This window comes from Prinia subflava, chromosome 13 (genome assembly GCF_021018805.1).
Source record: "Prinia subflava isolate CZ2003 ecotype Zambia chromosome 13, Cam_Psub_1.2, whole genome shotgun sequence".
Taxonomy (NCBI): domain Eukaryota; kingdom Metazoa; phylum Chordata; class Aves; order Passeriformes; family Cisticolidae; genus Prinia; species Prinia subflava.
The window spans coordinates 19,444,048-19,456,086 of NC_086259.1; the positions used below are offsets into that span (position 1 = coordinate 19,444,048).

The following is a 12,039-nucleotide window of genomic DNA, read 5'->3' on the forward strand; positions in this document are numbered from 1 at the left end:
TGATTAAAGCCCCTGCTCCTGGCTGAGCTTCACCTGCTGCAGAGCAAATAATGGCCAAGCTCTGCTGCCCTCACAAATCATTGACTATTTTGGTGCCCTGCTCCCTCCCCAGAGCCTGCTGCTTGTTATGGACACAGGCAAATGTCACACTGAGGGTGACAATGCCCACGTGCTGGATGCCCTCCCTCCAGCCCAGTGACCCCTGGCTGTCCCCTGCCAGCCCCAGCCCTGAGCAGCTCAGAGAGGAGCAGATCCCAAAGCTCCTCCTGGAATTGGAGGCTTTTCCCTGCAGGATCCTTTCCCAGCTCTCTCTGCCCTCACACAAAAGCTCTTTCACATCCCAGTCCCTCTCCTGAGGCTGTGAGGTGGAGTTTAGAGCCCAGAGCATCCGACCCCAGAGTGGCTGGGGTTGGGAGGGTCTTACAGACCCAGTCCCACCCCTGCCATGGCCCCTTCCCCTATCCCAGGCTGCTCCAGCCCTGTCCCACCTGGCCTTGGGCACTGCCAGGGATCCAGGGGCAGCCTGTGCCCGTGTCCCAGGATCTGGTGGCTTTCAGGATCACTGGATCCCTCCTGCACGCTCCCATCCCCAGGATCCGCTGCCATTCCAACACAAGAGTGCCTGAAGTGAGGAGCAGTGAGGGCTGGACGTGTCAGGGAGGGCAGCACACGATCCAATCCCACAGCAGGGACAGCCAGCAGCAAACTGGGACTGGAGATGGATTTTGTGCCGTGCCCTGGGGGAGTGTGGGTGAGACTGAAATGACCCTGAGCTGGTTTTGGGCAAGCAGAGCCGTGCTGGGGTCACAGGACAGCACGAGCTGGGCTCAGGCCAGGAGCAGGCGTGAGTGATGGTGGTGACAGATGTGCCACACCACTGTCCCTGTGCCAGGCCCCTCCAGGACATACGGGACAGGGACAGGCCTGAGGGTTCCCAGCCCCTGGAGCAGCCCTGTGCCTGTGGGGTCACAGCTCTGTCCCCACAGAGGGACCTGGGACACGTCTGCCTCTGGGGACATGGCAAAGAGACACGGTCAGACAGCAGCCAGGAGGAAACAGCTTAACCAAGTGACCTGACAGTGCTACAGGGGACAAGGAAACAGGGAATGTCACCCAGCAAAACCCAGCCACTGAAGGCACCTCCAGTGAATCCTCACGGGCAGCGAGCTCTGGAGCCAGGATTCCCTTTGACCAGCCATTATGCTAAAAATAAATCTGCCCTTGTTTACAGAGGGATATTTAAAGGATGAGCTCACACACCTAAAACCACGCTGCTGCCGTGGTGAGGACAGCCCTGAGAGGTGTGACAGTGACATTCCCTGCCCCATTTAGGCATTCTGTGTCTGTGTCAATTACTGCTTCACCCTCACTTCAACACTGATTTTTAGGGGCTGTTTTCCCTTCTCTGGTTCTGTACGGAGTCCCCTGGAGGGTGGTTTTGAAAACAAAAGGCAAAAGTTTCCTACACAGTCCAAGTGTCCGTGTTCAGCCCAAAAACCCCATCAGTGCCAGATAAACAGGCTCCCTAAAAATGAGAAAATACTTTGGGATCAGAGAGTAATCAGGGCTGGAAGTTTCTGCCGTGGTCATCAGCCAGAACCCTTCCAGTCACACTCCCTTTGCTTTGCTTTTCCCACTTTGCAGCAATATTTGACTTTCCTAAAGGAGCACACTGGATTTACTCCATTTCAATACCTCCAACATAGGAATGACCAAGAATCCACCAGTCTCACCCATCAGGAAGAATCCTACAGACAACAAACAGGATGAAAGCTTTTCCATAAAACCCCAGGAGAAATTCCAGTGGCTGCTGAGCTTGTCAGGAGGCTGGGATTTCCTAGGGCAGCAAGTTTGCTTGCTTTGATCCCAGCCACGCAGGGGCAGTGGGATCCTCCTGGCAGGGCTCCCTCACCTCGGCTGAATCGCTCCAGGAAAAACACGGCAAAGCTGCACAGCTCCAGCATAAATCAGGGCACTGATACAGAGACCAGGCTGTGCTGCCCTCATTCCTGCACTGCTCTCCTAAGGCTCCAGCCCCTGCCAGAGGCAGCCAGGCACAGCTTTGGAGTGACCCGTGGGGGCCGTGCTCAGGAATCATTCGAGGAACAAGGATTTCAGCATGACCTGACGCGCCACGGCCTGGCTGAGCCAGCAGCCCCTCTCCAAAGCTTCACATAATTGGGCTAATAAGTGTTAGAAAGCTGAAGGGATGGCAGATGGACAGGGGGTGACTTTTCATAGAATCCCAGACTGGTTTGGGTGGGAAGGAACATTAAAGCTCATCTTGTACCAATCTCAGGGGCAGGGACACCTTCCACCATCCCAGGTTGCTCCAAGTCCATTCCAGCCTGGCCTTGGACACTTGAGGGATCCAGGGGCAGCCACAGCTTCCCTGGGAACCTGTGCCAGGGCCCCATCACCCTCACAATAACAAAAGTTTCCCTTACATCTAATCTAGCTCGAGTTAGAGTTATTTATTACTCATCACTTTGGAAGGAGAGATCCTGGTTTTTGCTCTCCAGGCACTGCTCATCCCTTCACACCTCCAGGGACTGCTCCAGCCCAGCCTCATTCCAAGGCAACTCAAACCACAAAGGGAAATTTCAGTTTCTGAACACACCAGCAGGTCTGGCTTCAATATTTCCTCTGTCCTGCAGTCCCTGCTGGCTTCAGGCATCTCACTGAACCTGCTCCACTGGCACTCATCTGCACAGCCAGGGGATTCCCCATTCCTGATAGGAACAAGAACAAACTGATAATTCCAACACCAGACCCAGGACTTTACCCCCACAATTCTCACTTTATGGCTGTATTCCTTTGAAGTTGCCTCCCAATCTCCTTCCCAGACACAATTCCTAGAGGACAGCAGGGAAAAATACCCGCAAAGCAGACAGATAAATGGATCAATCCCACCTAGAACACATCCAGGGAACAACACGTCCACCCCCTGTGTGCCCGGGGAAGGGCAGGATGGGGCAGAGCTGAGGCTGTGCCCAGAGCAAGCACAGCTAAACCTGGGCCTGCCACTCCTGATGCAGCAGCCTTGGCAGGAGTCAAACAGGCAGGGCTGCAGCTTTCCCTGGAAAATGGAGAGGAGATGGACAAAGAGGCAATTCCAGCCCCACGGAACTGGCTGGGGGTCACAGAGCTTGCAGGTGAAATTCTGGAATGAGCACAGGAATGAATTCCTGAGGTACTGGCACAGCTGCACTCGTGCTGCCTGTGGGGTCACACACACTTGCACAATGTCCCTTTTGTCCTTAATTTCACCTCCTGTGGCATTCCCTGGGCCTGACCTGTGGTGCTGCCAGCGTGAGCCCACGTACACCTCCTGAGCATGGATAAATGTGTGGAAGCAGCTGCCTTGAAGGGACTGAACTCATTGCCTTGCTCCTCATTCCCATGGGATTCCTGTCTGTGGTATCACAGGACCCAGTGACAAAGCACAGCAGGTTGGGAAGTTGTGGAAAATGAAGGGAAAATGAAGGGAAAATGAAGGGAAATCCCCTCCATCAGCTTTCCTGCCAGGAAAACAAGGCCGAGGAGCTGCTCTGTCATGCATGACTCTGTCTGTAACTCACAATTCCAAAGTGCCAGGCCCTTGATGCTCCCTATTCCATCTGCCACTGGGTGATGTTGTTTCTCCCTCCCAATTGCTCCAAGAACAGATCCAACTCCTTTCCCTTCCCCATCCCACAGCAAAGGTTGCTCCTTTCCCCCTCCATGAGGTGCAGGTGACACTGCAGCAGTTTTCTCTCCTCCAGCCCTGGTGAAAGGAGGTTTCAGGCAGACACAGGATGAGCTGAGCCTGTGGGACCAAGGAACAAATCCCAGGGGTGGCACAGGGAGCAGGCACAGAACACTCCATGGCTTTTGGGAATTGCTGCCTAAGCCCACCAAAGGTTGGAAAACAGAGCTAATCCACACAGAACAAAGAAAAAAATTAAGTTATACTGGTTAGAGTGGATTAAACCCATGGGAAAATCAATTTACCAACTGATTCACCAAAAACACCCCACTGATTTCATATTCCAGTGGCTGGGATGCCACAGTGTCCCCCAAAAATCTGTGGTGACTGTTTCCAACTGCACATTCCAACATGAGACAGGCAAGGTCACAGGCAGAAAATGCTTTGGGATATTTCATCTTGACAGGTATTGACTGAAGATTTCTGTGCTCTGCAAGGTGGAGAAGGGAAAAAGCAAAGGGAAAAACTTTGCAGATATTTCTGCAAGGACAAATCCCTGGAGAAATTTAACACCCAGGGCGATCAGTCCAGGAAAGGGAAAGGCCTGGGGGCACAAGAGGCTGTTGGAAAGCTCTTGGCCCAGAGCAAACGTGTCTATATTAAAATCTACTTATAATAATCAACATCCCTGGCAACGCTTCCCAGTTCCCTTTTTACTCCTCTTCCCAAAACAGCAGTCAGGGAACGGGTACATCAACAGAGGAGAAGGCAAACTTGCCCTACCAAGGAGTTTAAAAAGGGGATCATCTCCAAATCCACCCTGAGGCCAGGAGCTCTGGGTTTCCCAAAAAACACCCCCAGACAGCCTGAACAGGTCAACACCCCTGTCCCTGTGGTACCAACATCCCATAATAACAGTGGGACACTGACACAGGAAAACTCCAAAGAATTCCTCAGTGCTGGGAGAGGCTGCTCCTACCTAGAGGCAGGAGTTGCTATTTTGGCTCCTTAGGAAGAAGGTTGTGATTTACTGCCAAGGTTTCCAGAGGACATGACACAACAATTTTACCACAGGAGGACAAACAAAATAGAGAGAGAAAGGAGATGGAAAAGCTCTTTCTCCCTATTTCTCCCATTCCCAGCAAATTAATCATCCCAAACTGACTCCATGCTCACCTCACAGAAGCATCTCCCCAACAGGAGCAGCACTTGCTGGAATTTTATGTGCACAGAGCTCAGCTCTGCATCCTGGCTGGAAAAACTGAATTTCCCATCCCTTGGATTGGACCTCCTGGCCACCTCTGCCCCTGGGACTGTGAAACTCTTGGAATACTCAAAACAAGTGCTGCTGCTTTGAATGAGGCTGACCCTGGAGGGCTTTTCCACAAAAACCTTCCCAATTTGTCCATGCTGGGGGAGAAAGGCTCTGTATTATCTCAGTGATAGCATAAATCATTCAAACACAGTAACATTTAATGGGAATATTGTTGTGGGAGCCAGGAGAGGGGTGCTGGAATGGCACTGGCTGCTCCCTGAGTGTTTCAAGAGCCCTCCAAGCCCTCATTGATTTCTGGAGAGGCCTGTGAGTGTCAGAGCCTGTTTTCATTAACGTTGCTCTAATTAAACACAGATTAAAAAAGCAACCCCAGCCATCCAGCAGGGATTCCACAGACCCCTTCCCTCCACTCCACTCCAACAAGGGCAATTTGCTGATGGAGCTTTAGTCCCTTAATCCACCTTTCTGGAGGAGGAAAAATAAATCTTCAAAGCTTCACACCCAGCTTGTCGTGGCTGATTAATTAAAAGCAGCAATGCTGCAGAATGAACCCACGTCAGGCAGACAGGCCCTGGGTGTGTTCTGTGTTTGCTTTTCACCAGTTAATACCTGGGGAGGTGAAAATCCACACACCTGGACAAAGAACTGAGCTTGGCAGGTTGGAAGCAAAACTTTGATGTCAAATAAAGACATTGCTGCTTCCCACAGAATCTGTGGTTTCTGGGTGGAATGCTGACACTGGATATTCCCTGCTGGAAAACTCTGCAGCCACCCTTGGATTCTTTCTCCTGCCCTGACTCCCAGGCTCCTCTCAGGAGTGTTCAGGCACCTCCCCAGGACAGGAGCTCCCAGACCTGCCTCAGTCTGTCCTGGTTTCTGCTCCCCCTGTCACACTCTGCCTGCTGGAAACAAGAGACAAATGAGGAATTCATCAGCATTCCCTGGAAATCCATCCCTGCAGAACAGCACAGTTCAGAAGTGGTGAAGGAAGTTTAAATAAATGTAGAGGAAGATTAAAATTCCCTGGCTTTGATACTGCTGTGCTGGGGTTATTAGTGCCAGATTTGCATATCTAATTAACAAGTGAGACACCAATTCAGAAGCAAACTGTCAGACTGCTGATGTGACACTGAAGAGCAAGAACAAAATTATAACAGCAGAATATCCTGAGCTGAACAGGACCCACAAGGATTATCCAATCCCACTTTTCCACTGTGATTTTATTGTCAGGAAATTAGGGAATTCTAGAAGAAGCTGTGTGTGGCACTCAGGGTGTGAGGATGTGTGGGATGAACAGCTCAGGCACTTGTAGAACATCAGGAACCAGCTCAGGGCTGGGAGCAGCTTCATTTCCTGATCCACAGGGAATTAATTTACTGCACCACAACCCAGACCTGGGAAGGTGTCTCTGTACAAGCAGGAAATCTGCAAATTAACAGCAGGAAATGAGGAATATCCACAGCATCTTTAATAAATCAACTGAACATTTTCCATCCCTGAGCCCTCTCGGGAACACACAGGGTGTATTGGTGATTTTTACTGATTTTTTGTTAGGATTTATCAGTTTGAATTGAAGAAATGTTCACACAAGTGGCAGCAGGATGGAAAGAAAACCTGAGCCCCTCACACCTGAGACAGAGCACAGGATCCAAGGTTTAATTCTTTGCCATGTCCAATACTGACATTGTAATGTGGTCATCAAATATGCAAATTCAGGACCTAATAACTGTCCCTCCACCCGCTACAGAAGGGGTAAAACTGGTTTAGATGAGAAGTCAGAGAACTGAAATTACTCCTGGGTTTTCACACAAATGCACAAACTCTGTTTCCCGAACTTCCAATTTCTGGGTACCAAACACTCGGATGGATTTTGTGTTATCAGTTTTGAAGTACCAACCATCCAATCTCACAGATAAAAGAGATGCTCCAGTTTCTGAATCGCCCAAGGAACCTGCAGCCTGGAAAGTCTTCAGCCAAATTTTTGGGGAAGGTGAAATGAGGCAAGCTAAGGATGAACAGGCTGACCCCTGGTGCTCCAGGAAGCCTTCCCTGGGGTGGAGCCCCAGCTTTTATTTGGCAAACAGCACGGGCACTCCCGTGCCCATGAAAGAAGCCCTGCATACCAACTGTGTGTAGATTACAATCTGCAGGGCAGAAAATACCCATTAGCAGGTAAATTCTCCTTACCACCCACTTTGTTTTCCTCAGCGCCTTCCAGAGGAAAAAACTCCCTCTTCCAGCCCTTTTTTCCTTTCACTCAAGCCTGTGATTTAGCTTCTCTCAATGCATTAATTCACTTTCTGAAGTTCGTGGTGGCAAATACTGAAGAATACAGGATTTATTCAACTGTTCAACAGCAGCGAAGTGGAAACAACTTTAGTTATTCCTCCTCTTACTACAAACTGTGCAGCCAAGTGCATTTTGAGTGGAGATACAAACTTTGCAAGGAATAGAGATGGGACTGTTCTGCAAGGCTGGATTTTGGCTCCTGTACTCCAGCCTCAGGTCCCAAATTCCTCTGCTGCTTCCCAAGCTGCTCTCCCCCGTTTTGAGGTAATTTGTTCATGTATGTGCTACAGCCTATGCACAAATAGGTCATTTTTTCTACTCTAGAGCTTTAGAAAAGAATGAAACGTCTCTCTCTGGGCAGTTTCTGTTTGAACAAAGCTGTTTGTGAGTCCCCACAAGCGTTGTGTGGCTCCCTGTGCCCTTGGAGCAGATTTACTCCATTTATTGTTCCAGGGTCACGGTGTGGTTTTGGCACCAGGGAGATGAAAAGCTGATTCCAAAAATCAAAGTTCCACAAATCAAAGTTCCCGAAAGCTGCCTTGCTGAAGGCGCTGCAGGATGAACAAAACCTCCTGGAGCAAAGGAGACAACCCCAAATTCAACCCAAAGCATAAACAAACCAAGAGCCAGCGGTGCAAGGGGGAGCAGAGTTTAAAGGAGAAACACATGGGGATGTGATTTGGAGAACTCCAAACCCTTCCCTTGGCATTTCAGGATAAAGGTTCAGGAACAAATTCTGCTGCAGGGGAATCCTAATTGCTACCAAAGGAAGGCTGGAGACTGTTCTTGGAGCAGAGAATGAGAGCTGGCTTCAGGGAGTTTCATTTGCTGCAAATCCCCAGCAGTGAACAGATCCCAGCATGGGCAGGTCCGTTTAACCTGCACTGGGGGCTTGGATCAATAAAATGGGAACAGAGACCCGGTTTGGGAAAAATCCCGAAGATGAAAAGTCACTTAAGGTTAGAAACACGTTCTCAAAGGCTTTGCCAGCTTCAATCTGTGCTTGCACAGCAAAACTTTACCCTGAGGCAGCAGGAAAACCTTAAATTATACCCTAATTCCTTGGATTTTCAGCAAGGAACACAAATGCCACGTGCATCCAGGCCCCTCTCCTGAGTCCCTGAGGAAACCACAGCACAGACTGGCAGCAAAGCTCGAAAATCAAATTTCCAAAAGGCCAGACACCCACCAGCAGGACTGTCCCCTGACAACGTTACAGCTTTCTTAGTTAAATGATTAAATTTCCCTAATAAACACCCTCCAAGCTGTAAAAAAACTTGGATGGAAATCCACATGCATGCCCAGCTACTTTTATATTCCTAAAAATTCAGCTGTGGATGCAGGAGTTTCATCCTTGCCTGAAGAAAGCACAACCCACTGCCCTGGCTGTTATCAATCCTATAATTAGCCATTTAATTTACCTCCCAAAGCCCGGGTCAGGCTGGCTATGAGACACCTCCAGCCAATATATCTTCCCATAATGACCGTGTGCTGCAGCTTTGGGATTCCTGAGATCCTCGGAGGGGAAAGGAATCCCACACAATCCCCTGGGAAAGGGCAGCACCAGCGAGCAGCTTCCTCCTCCTCACTCAAAATGCAATATACAGATCACCTGGCTGTGATTTTGTACATGGATAAATGATTTATAAAGGCCTCACAAAAATTATATCTTCTCCCAATAAATATCTTTATAAAGGCATTAATTCCCGTAGAGCAGAACTGATTGAATGGAAAATGAGGAGGGGAGAGGCAGGACATGTTCCTGTATTTAAAGGATTGGGAATTCAGATGGGGTGACTTTGCAGTCACCAGAGGAACAGAAAATAGGATTTGAATGGCAAAACTGCAGACCCCAAAATAGCAGAGAGGTGATAAAAAGTGCATCAGGAGAGATCTGTGTGCCCTAGCAGGGCTCTGTGTGCCCAGGCTGGCATCACTGGCCCCGAATTCATCCCACCGTGCCCGAACCTCTGTGCAAGGCACCGCCCCACAGACAGAATGTTTGCTGGCAAAAAGAAACCCCACAAAAGCAGGTTTTGAGCACGGTGTCAGCGCACACACGGCCGGGAAATATCTCCTCTCACAGCTGGTGCTGAAAGCAGCTCAGGGCCGCGTTCAGCACCAGTTGTTGGTGACAGACAATTCTTATCTTCACCCAAAGCCGCACATGAACGTCCATCCCCGCCCTGCAGAGCCTGGGGACGAGGGGATCTCACCCTGCCCGGCGATTTCTCCCTGGGGGAGAGCACAAGAAATCCCATTCCAGCTCCCCGGAAAAATGCACGCTGCGTTTATCACACGCTGCTCGGGAATCAGAGAAGCTCACTAGCCCACAGCTGGCATTTGGGGAATTTAGTGCTCAATTTATTACGGGTGGGGCCACATTTTTTGCTGTGGCTATACAAAGTAGCCAAAAAAATTCCCTCAGGATGCAGCCAGTGTAGAACAGGAGAGATGGTGCAGATCTTTTGGGGAAGGTGATGGTGAGTGAGGAACCACGTGGAGCAGGACAGCGGGACCTGCAGAGGGTCATGGAATGACTTGGGTAGGAAGGGAATTTAAAGCTCATCCCGTCCCATGGGCAGGGATACTTCCCACTGGAGCAGGATGCTCCAACCTGGACACTTGCAGGGATCCAGCCACAGCTTCTCTGAGCCTGTGCTTAGGGTCCACCCCACCTTCCCAGGGAGGAAACCTTTCCCAAAATCCCATCTCACCCTCCCGCCTGCCAGCTGCAAGCACGAGCGGCTACTCACGGACACACAGACAGGCCACCAGCTTGGCAGCCTCGTCGGGCACGGGGCAGGTGGGGAAGATGGGCTTGAGCAGGTAGGTGGCGAACACCAGAGCCACGATGTACTGCGAGGAGGGCCGGATGATGAGCAGCTCTATCCAGAGCTTGAGGAAGGCGGGCAGGGAGCCGTACACCTCCAGCATGTAGGCGTAGTCCCCGCCGGACTTGGTGATGGTGGTGCCGAGCTCGGCGTAGCACAGCGCGCCCACGATGGAGAAGGCTCCGCACACGGCCCACACCACGAGCGACAGCCCCGGCGAGCCGGCCTCTCTCAGCACGCCCGTGGGGGTGACGAAGATGCCGGAGCCGATGATGGTGCCCACGATGATGGCCACGCCGTTGAGCAGGGTGATGTTCCGCTGCAGGGTCACCCCCTCCGCCGAGCCGCATGGCGAGGGCGAGCGGGCACAGCCGTTCTCCTGCGCTCCTTCCAGCATCTTCTCCATCGCCTGCTTCTCGTCCTCCTGCGCCAGCGAGGCGGCCGAGCCGGCGGGGCTCCGCTTCTTCACGGCATTGCCGGGGGAGCTGCCGCCGCTGGCGGACATGGTGGCGGAGCGGCGGGAGCAGCGGGCGCGGCCGCGCCGCCACCTTCGGCCGCCCCTTTTGTTCCGGCGGCGGTGGGCCGGGCTGCTTTCCGGGGGAAGGAGGGACGAGGAGGAGAGCGGCAGGAGGAGGGCAGGAGCAGCCAGAGATGCTGCAGCGCCGCCGGCTTGCGCGGTGGGCGCTGGGTGCCCGCCGGGCCCCGCATCGCTGCCAGCGCGGGCACCTCCGATTGTCGCCGAGCCCCAAAAGGGGACAAAAGGAGGCGAGTGGCACCGCACAGCGCTGCCCCTGCGCTGCTCGCTGCCCGCAGGAGGGGCTGTGAGCGGCCCCTCTCCTCCCGCATGGGCGCTGTGTTCGTGCAGGGAAGGGCCGTGTGCTGTGCGCGTTCCTGTGAAGGAGCACGGAGCCCTGTGTGTGTCCCCAGCTGCGGGTCCTGCCTGTCCCAGCTCCCCCCAGCCCCGTCCTGCCCTGTTCTCCCATCCCAGTTCACAAGCACAGGGCAAGGCCCCCGTGCTGCATCACCTGCACCTCTGCGGAGGCGCTGCGGGAATCAGCCCCTCCTGCCAGACACCAAAACCGCCAAAAGGGCTCGTCTGAAAAAGAAAGGATTCACCAATCTCAAATCTGACAGACGGCAAAGTCACCAAAAACGCTTGTTTGCAAAGCTTAAATATAAAATAATTCACCCATCTGGCAGTCGTGCAGGCAAAAAAGGCAACGCCTGCCTCACTGAAGGCAGAGGTTCTGAATGCAAGCAGAATCACTGGGATACAATAACGCCCAAGCAGACAATCCTTCAGCAAATTCAGATTCCCTCTTGCCCTGGTGGGAGGAGAGGAGCTCGGAGGCTCCAGCCTGGCAGCTCTGATTCCAACCCTTCCCTCCGAGGGTGGAAGTGGTACCTGTGAGGAGCCAGCGCTGCCCAAGGACAAACCCCACTGCTGGTTCACCCTGCTGGAGCACCCTCTGCACGGCTCAGACAGGCAGGAGGAGGGCTGGAAGGTTTTCTCGAAGAGAACTCCAGGGAAACGTGAGATCGACACTCTAGGGGAAAAGGGAACATTTCAGTTACATTTCATTTCCATCACCACCACTTCCAGCCATTCCAGAATCCCAACCAGCCCGATCCTGGGAGCACTAATCCAAACCTGACATCTAGTGGCTGCTCAGGGGCTCAAAAATCTGCTGCTGACTTTAGGTAAACATCCAAATTCTGGAGGAGAGCAAAGACAGAAATTACCTTGGCACTAAGCACGTTCCTCCAGTTTTCAAGGAGAAATGGCATCCTGAAGAGACTGAAAAGACTCTGGCAGTTAATTAAAAACAAAACATTTATCACAGGTTTTCTGTAACCCCAAATGCCTTTTTTTACCAGTTTACCATTACAGGCCATTTTTGTTACTGCATTTCGTGATTTATCCCAGGACCATGAAATCAGGAAAAGAACCA

General features: G+C 51.9%; 1 protein-coding gene across 1 annotated transcript in view; it reads right to left on the reverse strand.

The window, feature by feature from the left end:
* Nucleotides 1-11,065, reverse strand: part of SLC7A5 (solute carrier family 7 member 5) — a 34,655-nt gene extending 23,590 nt beyond the window's left edge. Inside the window, exon 1 of the mRNA XM_063410714.1 lies at nt 10,010-11,065. Coding sequence (XP_063266784.1) covers nt 10,010-10,592 — 583 coding nt within the window. The 5' untranslated portion in view covers nt 10,593-11,065. The remainder of the gene's footprint in view (nt 1-10,009) is intronic.
* Between the last annotated feature and the right edge of the window lie 974 nt (nt 11,066-12,039).